Source organism: Macaca mulatta, chromosome 15 (assembly GCF_049350105.2).
Source record: "Macaca mulatta isolate MMU2019108-1 chromosome 15, T2T-MMU8v2.0, whole genome shotgun sequence".
Classification (NCBI taxonomy): Eukaryota; Metazoa; Chordata; class Mammalia; order Primates; family Cercopithecidae; genus Macaca; species Macaca mulatta.
The window spans coordinates 44,000,507-44,016,138 of NC_133420.1; the positions used below are offsets into that span (position 1 = coordinate 44,000,507).

At 46.0% G+C, this 15,632-nt stretch overlaps 1 protein-coding gene across 7 annotated transcripts in view; it reads right to left on the reverse strand.

Moving 5' to 3' along the window:
• Nucleotides 1-13,321: 13,321 nt before the first annotated feature.
• The window catches only part of COL27A1 (collagen type XXVII alpha 1 chain), a 156,942-nt gene continuing 154,631 nt past the window's right edge, over nucleotides 13,322-15,632 (reverse strand). For all 7 annotated transcript variants that reach the window (XM_077968246.1, XM_077968245.1, XM_015117009.3 and 4 more), the window contains 2 exons: nucleotides 15,276-15,494; nucleotides 13,322-14,130 (listed from right to left, as the gene is read on the reverse strand). In XM_077968246.1, coding sequence (XP_077824372.1) covers nucleotides 13,984-14,130; nucleotides 15,276-15,494 — 366 coding nt within the window. In that variant the 3' untranslated portion in view covers nucleotides 13,322-13,983. The remainder of the gene's footprint in view (nucleotides 14,131-15,275; nucleotides 15,495-15,632) is intronic.

Here is a 15,632-nt window from a genome sequence, read left to right on the forward strand (position 1 = left end):
AAATCTCTAAGCATTTGCTTATCTGTAAAGGATTTTATTTCTCCTTGACTTATGAAACTTAGTTTGGCTGGATATGAAATTCTGGGTTGAAAATTCTTTTCTTTAAGAATGTTGAATATTGGCCCCCACTCTCTTCTGGCTTGTAGAGTTTCTGCCGAGAGATCTGCTGTTAGTCTGATGGGCTTCCCTTTGTGGGTAACCCGATCTTTCTCTCTGGCTGCCCTTAAGATTTTTTCCTTCATTTCAACTTTGGTGAATCTAGCAATTATGTGTCTTGGAGTTGCTCTTCTCGAGGAGTATCTTTGTGGTGTTCTCTGTATTTCCTGAATTTGAATGTTGGCCTGCCCTACTAGGTTGGGGAAGTTCTCCTGGATGATATCCTGAAGAGTGTTTTCCAACTTGGTTCCATTTTCTCCCTCACTTTCAGGCACCCCAATCAGACGTAGATTTGGTCTTTTTACATAATCCCATACTTCTTGCAGGCTTTGTTCATTTCTTTTTCTTCTTTTTTCTTTAGGTTTCTCTTCTTGCTTCATTTCATTCATTTGATCCTCAATCGCTGATACTCTTTCTTCCAGTTGATCGAGTCAGTTACTGAAGCTTGTGCATTTGTCACGTATTTCTCGTGTCATGGTTTTCATCTCTGTCCATTCGTTTATGGCCTTCTCTGCATTAATTATTCTAGTTATCAATTCTTCCACTTTTTTTTCAAGATTTTTAGTTTCGGCTGGGCGCGGTGGCTCAAGCCTGTAATCCCAGCACTTTGGGAGGCCGAGACGGGCAGATCACGAGGTCAGGAGATCGAGACCATCCCAACATGGGCTAACATGGTGAAACCTGGCCGGGCGTGGTGGCTCAAGCCTGTAATCCTAGCACTTTGGGAGGCCGAGACGGGCGGATCACGAGGTCAGGAGATCGAGACCATCCTGGCTAAAACGGTGAAACCCCGTCTCTACTAAAAAATACAAAAAACTAGCCGGGTGAGGCGGTGGGCGCCTGTAGTCCCAGCTACTCGGGAGGCTGAAGCAGGAGAATGGCGTGAACCCAGGAGGCGGAGCTTGCAGTGAGCTGAGATCCGGCCACTGCACTCCAGCCTGGGCGACAGAGCGAGACTCCGTCTCAAAAAAAAAAAAAAAAAAAAAAAGATTTTTAGTTTCTTTGCGCTGGGTACGGAGTTCCTCCTTTAGCTCTGAGAAGTTTGATGGACTGGAGCCTTCTTCTCTCATCTCGTCAAAGTCATTCTCCGTCCAGCTTTGATCCGTTGCTGGCGATGAGCTGCGTTCCTTTGCAGGGGGCGATGCGCTCTTATTTTTTGAATTTCCAGCTTTTCTGCCCTGCTTTTTCCCCATCTTTGTGGTTTTATCTGCCTCTGGTCTTTGATGATGGTGACGTACTGATGGGGTTTTGGTGTGGGTGTCCTTCCTGTTTGTTAGTTTTCCTTCTAACAGTCAGGACCTTCAGCTGTAGGTCTGTTGGAGATTGCTTGAGGTCCACTCCAGACCCTGTTTGCCTGGCTATAAGCAGCAGAGGCTGCAGAAGATAGAATATTGCTGAACAGCGAGTGTACCTGTCTGATTCTTGCTTTGGAAGCTTCCTCTCAGGGGTGTACTCCACCGTGTGAGGTGTGGGGTGTCAGTCTGCCCCTAGTGGGGGATGTCTTCCAGTTAGGCTACTCAGGGGTCAGGGACCCACTTGAGCAGGTAGTCTGTCCGTTCTCAGATCTCAACCTCCATGTTGGGAGATCCACTGCTCACTTCAAAGCTGTCAGACAGAGTCGTTTGCGTCTGCAGAGGTTTCAGCTGCTTTTTATTGTTGTTGTTTAGCTGTGCCCTGTCCTCAGAGGTCTATTCTTTTTTTTATATATACGGAATTTCACTCTTGCTCCCCAGGCTGGAGTGCAATGGCTTGATCTCGGCTCATTGCAACCTCTGCCTCCTGGGTTCAAGTGATTCTCCTGCCTCAGCCTCCTGAGTCGCTTGTATTACTGGCACCCTCCACAACGCCTAGCTAATCTTTTTTTTTTGTTGTTGTTATTTTTACTAGAGATGGTGTTTGGCCATGTTGGCCAGGCTGGTCTTGAACTCCTGACCTCAGGTGATCCACCTGCCTCGGCCTCCCAAAGTACTGGGATTATTCAGAAAGTATTCTTATGTTGTGATTATAATTTTGCATTCTTATTCATTTCCTTCTGAATACTTTTTTATATTTCAGTGTAGTTTGTAGTTAAAAGCTTAATGGGGCCAAGATGACAGAATCACCTGAGGCCTGGAGTTCAAGACTAGCCTGGGCAACACAGTGAGACCGTATCTTTACACAAAAATATTTAAAAATTAGCCAGATCTGGTGCCACGTGCCTGCAACCCCAGCTACTCTGGAGTCTGAGGCTGGAGGATTGCTTGAGCCCAGGAGTTCAAAGCTGCAGTGAGCTGTGATTTTGCTGCTACAGTCCAGCCTGTGTGACAGAGTAAGAGACCCTGTCTCAAAAATAAAGAAATAAATAGAAGTGTAACGGATGCATAACGTTTCATTCACTTACTCTATTCTTTTTTGTTTTTGTTTTTGTTCTGAAATAGCGTCTCACTCTGTCGCCCAGGCTGGAGTAGTATAGGGGTGGGATCTTGGCTCACTGCAACCTCTGCCTCCCGGGCTCAAGAGATCCTCCCAGCTCAGCCTCCTGAGTAGATGGGACCACAGGTGCGTGCCACCACACCCGGCTAATTTTTTGTACTTTTGTAGCGATGGAGTCTCATCATGTTGCACAGGCTGGTCTCGAACTCCTGAGCTTAAGCGATCTGCCCACCTCGGCTTCCCAGAGTACTGGGATTACAGGCATGAGCCACTGTGCCTGGCTCACTTACTATATTCTAACCTACTTAGTCATGTCCTTTATGTCTACGGCACTTTTTTTTTTTTTTTCAGGCTCTCCAAGTTGGAGTGCAGTGGTGTGAATCATAGCTCAACTGCAGCCTCAAACTCCTGGGCTCAAGCAATCCTCCCACCTCAGCCTCTAGAGTAGCTAGGACTACAGGCACGCACCACCACACTTGGCTAATTAAATTTAAAAAAATACTGTAGAGACAGAGTCTCAGTATGTTGCCCAGACTTGTCTTGAACTTCTGGCCTCAAGTGATCCTCCTGCCTCAGCCTCCCAAAATGCTGGATGATAGGCGGGAGCCACCGCTCCCAGCCTATCTAACAGCATTTCATATTGTGATTTTTCCTCTGATGATAAGTGTCAGAGAGCAACCAATTTCCCTTTTAAAATTACCATACTATCCAAGGGAAAGGAAACCATGTCCTATGCACAAAGTTTTACATAACAATGTTCACAACAGCATTGCTCAAAATAGCCAAAATTAGAAATAATCCAAGGGCCATGGCTCACGCCTGTAATCCTAGCACTTTGGGAGGCTGAGGTGGGTGGATCACGAGGTCAAGAGATTGAGACCAGCCTGGCCAACGTGGAGAAACTCCATCTCTACTAAAAATACAAAAATTAGTCGGGCGTGGTGGCACGCACCTGTTGTCCCAGCTACTTGGGAGGCTGAGGCAGGAGAATCACTTGAACCTGGGAGGCGGAGGTTGCAGTGAGCCGAGATCATGCCACTGCACACCAGCCTGGAGACAGAGCAAGACTCTGTCTAAAAAAAAAAGAAAAAAAGGAAAGAAAGAAACAATCCAAATGCCCATCAACAGGAAAATGGTAAATAAAAATGTGGCATTTTCTTACAAAGGAATATTGCTTAACAATAAAAATAGTTAAACTACTGATACATGTAACACCATGGATGAATCTCAAAAACACTATGCTGAGCAAAAGAAGCCAGATATAAAGGAGCTTATATACTGTACCGTTCTGTTCTAGAACAGCCCAAACGAATCTATAATTTTAGAAATCAGATCAGTGGTTGCCAAGGGCAAAAGAGGGCAATTTGACTGCAAAAGGGTATGAAAGAACAGTGAAGTGGATGACAATGATCCAGGTTGTCATTGTGGTGGTCATTATATACACACATATAGTTGTAAAAGCTGCAAACCTAAAATGTGTGCATTTTCTTTTATTTATTCAACCTCAAGAAAGCCGATGTTTTAAAAACCCTCCTCCCAAACATGACAAATCCAAAAGCACTAAGGATTTTGAACGTCAATTTGGCAATGCACAAGTGAGTCTCCTTATCCCCATCCTCATCAGAACAGAAATGTCCCTTTTTTTTCCTTTCTTTTTTGTTTTTTTGCCAGCTTGGTTTATTTTTTGAATTTTCGTTGCTCTAATTTGAGACTTGAAACAATGATTGGAGTTACCAAGAGGGAAGAGAGCAGGTGAGAGAGTGGGTGGATCGGGGAGCTGGAAGGTCTGTGCAGCTGGAGCATGTGATAGGTCGGAGTGGCCAGACTTTATGTTGAAGAGGTTGGCAGGAGACGGAGCCTGCAGGGCATGAAAGCCAGGCTGAGGGGTTCACTAGACTTAGGAAGTGTTGGAGAGAAATGGAAAGATTTTAAAAGGGGTTGGAAAGACATAACCAGATTGGTTCTTTAGAAAGATCGCTCTGTCTGAATGGGAAGAATGGGGAGGGCAAGGGTAGGAGAGTAAAACTGAGAAACCAGTTGGAGCTGATGCAATGGTTCAGGGGTGAGATGATGGGGACCAACTCCAGATACCACTTATCTATCAATCTGTCTATCTATCGATCTATCTATCGATCTATTATCTATCTATCTATCTCTATATCTGTCATCTATCTCTATCATCTATCTATCATCTATCTATCTCTATCATCTATCTATCATCTATCTATCTGTCTATCATTGATCTATCTCTATCATCTATCTATCTATCTATCTATCTATCTATCTATCTATCTCTATCATCCATCTATCTATCTATCATCTATCTATCTGTCTGTCTGTCTATCTATCTATCTATCTATCTATCTATCTATCTATCTATCCATCTATCTATCTATCTAAGACAAGGTCTCACTCTATCACCCAGGCTGGAGTGCAGTGGCACGATCTCAGTTCACTGCAGCCTCCGCCTCCCGAGTTCCAGCAATTCTCCTATGCAGACTCCTGAGTAGCTGGGATTACAGGTGTCACCACCACACTTGGCTAATTTTTTTTTTTTTTTTTTTTTTTGCATTTTTGGTAGGGACAGGGTATTGCCATGTTGGCCAGGCTGATCTTGAACTCCTGACCTCAAGTGATCCACCCGCCTCAACCTTCCAAAGTGCTGGGATTACAGATGTAAGCCACCATGCCCGGCCCAGATACCATGTATTTTGAGGAGAAGCTGAGCATTGTGTGGGGAGAGCACCATCATTAGACCTGGACTACTGGGGCCCCGGGATTTAGAGGGCCCCACATATCACACCCACCTGCACACCCACACACACACAACAGTTTATTAAATAACAGATAAGCACCTCTGTCCTTTGGGATCTGGTGCCTGGTACTGGCACAGTGGGATCCATATCGCTAATCATTCTGTTTCACAACCAGCACATATAGAGGAAACAATCTCTACATGTGGCACTCGACTCTGAAAACAACAGGTCAAGTGTCCTCATACTTCGCAGATGATGCCACCGCAGACATAGGAGACAGACACTGCTTCAAGAGAGGATTTGAGCGAACTTGAACTCAGAAGTAAGAAAAAAGACAAATTAACATTTTAACTCTTCCCTTTCTGCATAAATGTCAACAAAAACTCTTGTTTTGCCAGAAACACTGAAAGTCTATTTTCTTGCAATGTGTGGTTAGAGAGCCTCCTGAGTTAGAAATAAACACTACTTGCAACAGTTGTACATGGTTGCTGAGAAACATTTGGCAATATTGCATCATTATTACTCCTAAATGTGTGTGTCTGATGTCTTTAGAATGGTGTCCACATACAGCCTGAATCTAGTTATTTTTATTTTTATTTTTTTGAGACAGAGTCTGGCTCTGTCACCCAAGGCTGGCGTGCAGTGGCACAATCTTGGCTCACTGCAACCTCCATCTCCTAGGTTCAAGCAATTCTCCTGCCTCAGCCTCCCGAATAACTGGGATTACAGGCACCCACCAACGCGCCTGGCTAATTTTTGTATTTTTAGTAGAGACGGGGTTTCATCATGTTGGCCACGCTCGTCTCAAACTCCTGACCTCAAATGATCCGCCCACCTCAACCTCCCAAAGTGTTGGGATTACAGGTGTGAGTCACTGCGTCCGGCCAATTGAATCTGGTTCTTGATATGGGCATTTAGAGGCTGCATGCTAGCCTCGTGAATAATTTTTAGTTGTACAACTCTTTTGGACACCATTTAATTAATTAATTAAATTTCTAAAACTTAAATGTAAAAATGGCAGTGTCATTTAAAATACTTCTGATTTATAACATTCAGGCATTTAGGCCAATGGTCTGGGGTCTCCATCTGCTCGAGCGCAGAAATCCCAGGTGTAGCCTGCGCAGGGGAAGGGTGAATAAGGAGAGCTACTGCCTTCCAAAGCAGAGCTGAGAACTGTGAATGCAATGCAGAGGCACTTCCGAGTGCCTCTCCTCTGCGAGAGTCAGTGGTCTTCAGTGTCCTCACTGTCCCTCAGGCTGCCCCTTGGGGATCTCACTCTCCACCCGAGACTATCCAAGAAATTCGTCCAAGCTCATCCAGCACCTACCCTACCACCGTACAATTTTCTCCATCTCCTAACGTTTCAGATATGCTTGAATGCGTCTAAAGACCGAGGCTTTAAGTAGTCCTTTCTCGCTTGTCTGGCCTTATCCTCCAACTGGCCCTGGCGGAATGTCAAGAGAAGTTAGGCAGGAACGAAAGAGAGAAAAAAGGCCTCAGGGCAGGCAGTACAGGCTGGTGGTGAAACGCAAGTTGCTGAACTTCTCTGCGCCTCAGTAGCTCTACCTGTAAAATGGGAATAATAGTGGTACCTACTTCACTGGGTTGTTATGAAGATTAAATTGGTACATAGTTGTAATGCTTGGTTTTAAAAAGTTTTTAAAATTTTTTGGTAGGGATAGATGGTCTCACTATGTTGCCCAGGCTGGTCTCGAACTCCTGGGTTCAAGTGATCCTCCCACTTCAGCCTCCCAAAGTGCTGGGTTTATAGGCGTGAGCTACCACACCCATAAAATGCTTGTTAAATAAAATAAATTTGCTCGTAAGGGTCTTCTGATTATAATAACTATCGCCGTCAGTTTAACCATCCCCCAGACAAGCTGGGATGGGGGGGAAGGAAGACTCCTGCATTGCATGTGTACTTCAGTGATTGCAAGCTACATCCCACTTTTAAAGATATCAAAATGTGAAAACATGTCCATCCTAGGCTCAAGAAAATAGGACATTCCCCCCATTATGTAGAGGAGGAAAGAAGTGGCCCAGAGAGGTGAGGCAGCATGGGAAAGGTCACACAGCAGGTGAGCTGGAGGGCATCGGGGAAATGCACCTGTCTGAAACACTTTATTTCCTGAAGAAGTCACATTCCACCTTTCTTCATTAAGGCCAGAGCCAAGGTCTGTGTAAGACCAACTTGTGACCTGCTTCCACATATACATAGGCTGAGCAAATTGTCCCCATGGGGAACTTTGTGGCTAGGCTGAGGAAAAGACCCAAAAAGATTTTCTCAAGTTCAAATCCTGTTTTGTGATCTTGGGCAACTTAAGCAACCTCTTTGAACTTCAATTTCCTCATCTGAAAAGCCAGGGTTACAACATGTGTCCCACAACATTGTGCATGAGATGAAAACATGGGATCACATGCACGAGATCGCACCTAGCATGCCACCTAGTATGCCGTCCGGGCACAAGACATTGTAGCCATTATTATTCTGAATGGTGCTATTTTTGGGTTGAACCATATGAAACTGGGTTTTACAGGTCCAAAAGCAATTGGATATTATTTATTTCATACAGGTCACTCTACTGTTATTGAACAATAGTCCTTTTTGTGGCTGGCAAGAAAGGCAGAGCATATCGGCCCCATTTTGCAGAGAGAGAAACTGAGGCCTAAAGAGAAAGAATGACCTACCCAGGGCCATGTCCCAGTCAGGAACTGGAATCTGCCTGCAAGCCTCTCCTTTTCTTGCTCTTCTTTTCTTCACTGTCTCAATCCTGGGCTGCTGGCCATCATAGATTGTGACCATAGCTAGGGTTTGATTCATTGTGAACAGGGCAAACACAGGCTGGCCTGGGCTTTCCCCTGGAGCTGGCCCAGCCTGGGAAGTTCACCTGGCTGTTTGCTGACACTCAGTTGTGCAACAGGAGATTGGGAACTGTGGGTACTGCCAGTTTAGGAAGAGTTTCCTTCTGTCCCCGACAACCTCCTATCTGCCCCTGATGGGAATGAGCTGGCCCAGCTCCAGCATCCTCACTGGCCCTCCTGGGATTGGAGACCAGGCCGAGAGTCATGAGCATCACAGTTCTAACGTGGCTCCTCTTGCTTTCCCTCTCTGGCCCTTCTTGCTGGCTTTTTCAATCTCTACCCATGTCTTCCAGGCCTAGCAGATGCTGCTGAGGCCCACAGAGCTCTGAGTGTAGTGCAGACCTCTCTCCTTTCCTCGCAGCGCAGGCAGCTGCCTCCTGGAGGGATGGCTCTGCTCCAGGGCCCCATGGCAGTCAAACCCAACTTGCCAACTCAGACCTCTGCTCATCTGTGCAAACCTGTGACTTGTCATGTTCCCAGCTCCATACCACAGGCCTCCTCACCCTTTCCTGTAGCATGGGACCACTTATCATTCCCAAATGCACAGGGCTATCTTTACCTCTGGGCCTTGGCAGGCACTGTTCCCTCTCCCCCAAGTACCCTTCCCCATCTGGCTCACTTCTATTACTCCTCAGCTTGAGGAGTGTGATGGTTAATTTTATGTATCACCTTGACTGGGCCACAGGGTGCCCAGATATTTGGCCAACCACTATTCGGGGTGTGTCTGTGAAGGTGTTTTTAGATGGGATTAACATTTGGGTAATCCCATGGGTAGACTGAGTAAAGCAGATGGCCCTTCCCAGCGTGGGTGGGCTTCGTCCAATCAGTTGAAGGCCTGAATAGAACGAACAGGCTGAGTACGAGTGAATTCCTTCTGCCTGACTGCCTTCAAGCAGGGACAGGTTTTTTCCCGGCCTTTTGGACTCAAACTGAACCATCAGGTTTTCCTGGGTCTCGAGGCTGCCAGCAGCCAGTCTTAAGGTTTGTCAGCTTCCATAATTGCATGAGCCAATTTTGTATAATAAATCCCTTAATATAGCCTATTGGTTCTGTTTCTCTGGAGAACCCTAACACAGGGGGTCACCTCCTATCTTCCTCCTGCTTTCATCAACTATACCCCCCACTTTTCCCCCTCTCAGGCACATGGCCTCCCCATCTCCAAGCCCCTAATCACACATGGCCCAACCCCTCCAGCTGCATCCACAGGGCTCAGAGCTACTCAGACATGCTGCCAGATCCGTGCCCGTACCTCCAGTGCCCACACACAACTGGGCATGGGGAAGGTGCTCTACAAACTCATGTGGAGGAAATAAAGATAAGAGTTCCTGAAGGCAATTGTTTAACAAGTGTGAGTACTGAAAGTACTCCATAGCTGTAGCAGAGAACTAGGTGTGTTCCTTGCTCTCACAGAGCTTGCTATTTATTTATTTACTTATTTAGAGACAGAGTCTCACTCTGTCACCCAGGCTGGAGTGCAAAGGCACAATCTCGGCTCACTGCAACCTCCGCCTCCCAGATTCAAGCAGTTCTCTTGCCTCAGCTTCCTGAGTAGCTGGGATTACAGGCGCACGCTGCCATGTCCGGCTGATGTTTTGTATTTTAGGAGAGACGGGATTTCACCGTGTTGCACAGACTGGTCTCAAACTCTTGAGCTCAGACAATCCACCCGCCTTAGCCTCCCAAAGTGCTGGGATTACAGGCATCAGCCACCGTGCCTGGCCTCTCGCAGAGCTTTCTATGGGGGAAAACAGACATTGCAGTGACAACTTTCCCATCTACAAAATGAGAAGCATTCTTGAACAGCTAGGGGTGACAATGTATGCCAGACCTCAGGAATGGGCCATTCTGGCTCAATTCTATTTCTGATTGTCAGGCAAAGAAATAAGAAGAACATTTGTATTGCCCCTGCTTCCCAAGTTTTTGAAACTATTTTCCAGCCTTAGGAAGCAGTGCAGTGCAGTGCAGTAGTTCTTGGGACTTTAGCACGCACCAGAATCTACAGGGGCCTTGTGAAAAACGGATTGCTGATCCCATCCTTGGAGGTTGTGATTCAGTAGGTTTGGGGTGAGGCCAAGAATTTGCATTTCAAAGGAGCTCTCAGGTCTGCTAGCTCTAGGGTCTGATGCATGTAACAGTGCTGTTAGCAGTCATGGGTGTGAATTACAGCTTTGCCTTTCTCCTTTTTTTTTTTTTTTGAGATGGAGTCTGGCTCCCTCCCCCAGGCTGGATGCAATGGCACGGTCTGGGCTCACTGCAATCTCTGCCTCCCAGCTTCAAGCGATTCTCCTGCTTCAGCCCCCCAAGTAACTGAGACTACAGGTGTGTGCCACTACGACTGGCTAATTTTTGCATTTTTTTTTTAGTAGAGACGGGGTTTCACCATGTTGGCCAGGCTGGTCTCAAGTTCCTGACCTCAGGCGATCCACCCGCCTCCAACTCCCAAAGTGCTGGGATTACAGACATGAGCCACTGCGCCTGGCCTGAATCACAGCTTTGCCTTGGCCTCACCTGTGATCACGGGCCCTTCCTTGGGCTTCGGTTGCCCTCTATGTAAAATGGGAGGGTGGGCACCAGGCCAGGATACTCAGATATGTATACATTTAAGATAAACAACAAATAAAAAAGATTTTTAGCATAAGCATATCCTCAAAATTGCGTGGAGCATACTTGTACTAAAAAGTAGCTATTGTTTATCTGAAATTCAAATTCATCTGGGCATCCTCTATTTTTATTTTTTAAGTCTGGCAACCCCATCTCCCAGACTCACACCCACTGACTTCTTCCGTGGCAGGTACTATTGTGACCTCTCAAGAATATGACAGGCAGGGATCACTCCTTTTGAAGCATTATTCACAATAGCAAAGGTAGAAATAGCCCAAAAGTCCGCCAATTTGGCTCAAATGTCCATCAGCTTATGAGTAGGTAAACAAAATGTGGTTTATCCATACAATGGAGTATATTCAACCATAAAAAGAATGAAGTACTGATACACGTTACGACACAGATGAATCTTGAAAACATCAAGCTGAGTGAAAGAGGCCGGGGTCACAAAAGGCCACATACTGTATGATTCCACTTGTATTAGGTTGGTGCCAAAGTCATTGCGGTTTTTGTCATTTAGAAGTAATGACAAAAAAACCGCAATGACTTTGGCACCAGTGTAATATAAAATGTCTGGAGCAGGAAGAGCCGTGGACACAGAAAGCAGGCTGGTGGTTTCCGGGGGTTGGGGGAGGGTGTGACTGTTAAAATGGGTACAGGTTTCCTTTAGGGGTGATGAAAATAACACAAAATTAGATCATGGTGACACTGCACACCATTGTGAATGTACCGTCAGGAGTGGCAAATTTTACGTTACGTGTAATTAACCACAATCATAATAAAAACAAATTGCTCATGTTAACCTCAATGTACCTCCTCCCTGTGTATCAGGAGTTGGATTGTGTCCCCTCAAAAGATATGTTGAAGTCCCAGCCCCCTGCACCAGTGAATGTGACCTCATTTGGAGATAAGGCCTTTGCAGATGAAAGTAAGTTAAGGTGGGATCATGAGGGTGGGCTCTAATCCAGTATGACTGGGGTCCTCATAAAGAGAAGATGGAGCAGAGAGACACATCAGAACACATGTGACCACAGAGGCACAGACCGAAGTACTGCAGCTAAAAGCCAAGGAATGACTGGGGCTACCAGAAGCGGGAAGAGACAAGGAAAGATCCTCCCCTTGAGGCTTTGGAGGGAGCATGGCCCTGCCAACACTTTGCTTGTGTGAACTTCTGGCCTCCAGAACTGCGAGAGAGACTGTTCTGTGTTGTTTGAAGCCACCAAGTTTGTGGTATTGGTTACAGCATAAGGAGGGCATCCTCTGAGCATCTCCTCCCACTCCCTGTCCCAGCCCAGCCAGAAACTTCCCCCCTGAGCTTTGAGAAGCAGCACAGGACCACAGGTATGTCATTCCATTGCCTCAGTTTTAAATATTTATTTAAAATCCAGAGGGGAAAAGGAGAAACGGAACCCACTGGGGTTTTAATACACTGACATGTGGACAGACGTAAACGAGGACAGCAGGAAAACCCAAGAATGAGACAGAGGCCAGTGGATTCTGGCGGCAGGAGGGATCCGAGCGCTGAGATGAGGCCCGAGCTGCTACAAACATGCACTTCCACGCAGCGCGTCCAGGCTGGGGCGGGGGGGGGCGAGGATACAGAAGGGGGGACGGGAGAGGGGACGGGCCAGAGTGAGGTATTAAATAATAAAGATCAAATCCAATTCCCAAAGAGACACAACTTTAGGAGAGAAATACACAAACAGAGCCTTTCACATACATTTTCCCCTTCTATAAAAATAATTCCATGGTTAAATAACCTCAATTCCTAGGTTAAAATAACCTCAAAATCCAATTCAAGCGCCGACTTGTTGGCTGATGTAGCACAATTCAGAGGACGCTGAATGTCACTATGGTGTCGAACTCTGAGATTCCCATTATTATTCTGTCTCCTTGACCCAAATTTACACTTGGAGCTAATGACAATGGGTTTCTACAGAATTTAATGACAATGAAAAAGCAGGAACGATGATTGCATCTTGCAAGGACAGGCTCCTGGAAGTGAGGGCCTTGGAAGAGGTGATGCGGCTTCCTGAGATGGTTCCATGTTGATGCTTCACCTCCAAGGCTAGCCCTGACCCAACGCTGCTTTTGTGATTGGTTTCTTCAAGGTCAAGTCTTCACCCAAGACCTCTCCAGGGCACGCTTTCCAAGGCCAGCCTCACCTCCCTCCAGGACCGTGAAGGGCCAAGCCAACATGCTTCACACCCAGGCCTCCCTGCTGCCTTAAAAGGACAGACATTTCAAAGTCCATAAGTTATAAGGGAAATCTCTCTACTTCTGGTTTCTGGTAGGGTTTTTTTTTGTTTTGTTTTGTTTTGCTTTTTTTTTTTTTTTTTCCTTTTTTCTTTTCTTTTTTCCTCCTTAGCAGATTACCTGATGAGCACAAGGGCGATGCTAAGAAAATTGAAAAATTCCCCAAACTTTGTCATTTGGAGGAGAGAGAAAGATGTGGATGATACGCTACATCCAAAAGTTTCTCCAAAGTCTGTGGCAAAATAATGGTAGCACCTTCAGAATCTTAAATAGGGTTGTTTCTTTTTTTTCCTTAAAAAAAAACACATACACTATGAGAGACGATTGCGAGCACCAGCGATTTCACAGTGGGAGGTAGCAAACATGGGCACCCCCAGCCCGAGGATCTCGCCGCTTCCCACGCCTGGCTGCTCCTTCCCATCCTCTCACCTCTTTCCCGGGTGAAAAAAAAATAGTAACGCACCTTCTTTTTGTTTGTTTAAATAATATATATATATACTTCTGTCTTTCCTTTTCTCCTTTTTTCATGTCTCCTTTCTAATATTGCACATCAATAGCTCCCTAGCAGGGACCAGCTGACGAGATGCCCCCTTCCCTCAAGTTGGCTTGAATGTGGGGCTCTTTGGGCAGGAAGCTGGGGAGGGAAGGGGGTGGCCGCAGAGCTGAGAGGCCATGGGGCTCAGGCAGGTTGCAGGTCCAGCTTGCTCTGGCTGGCTCTTTGGTTGGTCTTTGGGGCTAAGCTGGGATCCATTGTTCCCAAGGATACCCTATCCCCTCCTACCCCCACCCACTTCTACCGGGCAGACAACAGCTGGGGTCTGCCCAAGGACTCTTGGGCAGGGGAGCTGCCTCTCCTGGAGCTATCTGCCCCTCGGTACCCTCCCCTTGCCTCTTCCTCTTCCCTCCTCCATGAGGCCTAGAGGGGCCAAGAGGTCAGAGGTCAGAGGAAGCACGCAGGTCCAACTTCCAGGCGGTACTGCTTCCCTGATGAGGCAGGAGGGAGGTTGTCCACACTGACGATGGGCAGCTGTTGGGGGTCTTGGGTCCGGAAGGTGAAGAGTGTCTGATGCCAGCGGCCGTCTTGGACCTGAAAGCGGAAGGAAAAGTGCACACGTACATCCATTGTGGTTCTCATCATACATCATGAGCATTTTTCCTTCCATCTTTCCTCACAATTTTTAACGGCTATACCATATTTCACTGTAGCAATGACCTATATGGCACATTTAGATTGCTTCCACTTTTTTTATTCTTATAAGTAACGCTGTCATGAACATCACTGTAACTAAACCTTTGTGCACATTCTTAATTATTTCCCTAGAACAAATTCCAGAAGGATTGTTCTAAAATTGCTAGACCAAAAAACAAGTACATCTCATATATATATATATATATATATATTTATTTATTAAATATATATATATTTAATATATATATATATATTTATTTCTTCAATAAGTTTTTGGGGAACAGGTGGTGTTTGGTTACATGAATAAGGTCTTTAGTGTACACGGTACCCAATGTGTAGTCTTTTATCCCTCACCCCTCTCCCACCCTTTTCCCCAAGTCCCCAAATTCTGTTGTACCATTCTTATGCCTTTGTGTCTTCATAGCTTAGCTCCCCCCAAAATAAGTACCTTTCTAAGGTTTTGGATATATATTAGAGCTGCTATCCAGAAAGCCTCTACCAATTTATTTTTTTCCAATAGCTTCATGCAAGATTGTTGGTTTCCCCACATCCTCATGAACACTGTGTGGTATTATTAGTTTTGTTTAGTCCTATAAAACTGATTTTTGTCTCCTCTCAACTTTCTGTCTTCCCTTCCCCTGACAACCCACCCTGTTCAGGGCATTTGAAAATGACCAAAACATACATTGAGAAGAAACTAGCCTGACTAGGGTGGTAGCAGGGAGAAGAAACATATCTTCTTTGAAAGAGCCTTGCAAGTAAGCATAACATCTACCAGCCCGAAGAATTTTTACCAGCCCAGACCTCCCCTCAGAGCTTCCCAGAGAGGAAAGTGAATAAAAACGGTTTTAGAAAACTGTTATATTACACAAAGATAAAATTATATCTATCACATTAATGTATTATAGTATAAAATGTTAGATATGATCTTATAATAGAAACACTCTATTATAGAAAAATTTCTAAAAAATAGAAATTTTTCCAAACAGGTGTTTTTCCAGTTGTCCCCACATGAGGGGTCTAGGAGGGGCTCTGAGAGTTACCTTGCAGCCATCCATGGACACCTCGGGCCGGAACTGACCCCCAGCTTCAAAAATCTGTCCGTTCCAGGCCCGGAAGCGCACGGCCTGCTTGGCTGGGGTCTGCCCAGTGCCCTCCTGCCACACAGTCATGTTAAGGCAGTGGATGGTGATATGCTGGGTCACCTCAGAGCTTAGCAGGTGCAGGAAATTCATCTGGACCCGGCTGATGGCAAACTCGACCTGTAGAGAAGCAATGGCAGTGAGCAGCTCAGACTGCCTGCCCCCTGCAACACACACACCAAGAGTTCCCTGCTTCTCTAACGAGGGAACAGGGATAGGCCCCTTCCGGGCAAGCATTTCCTGAAATGCTCCCAGACG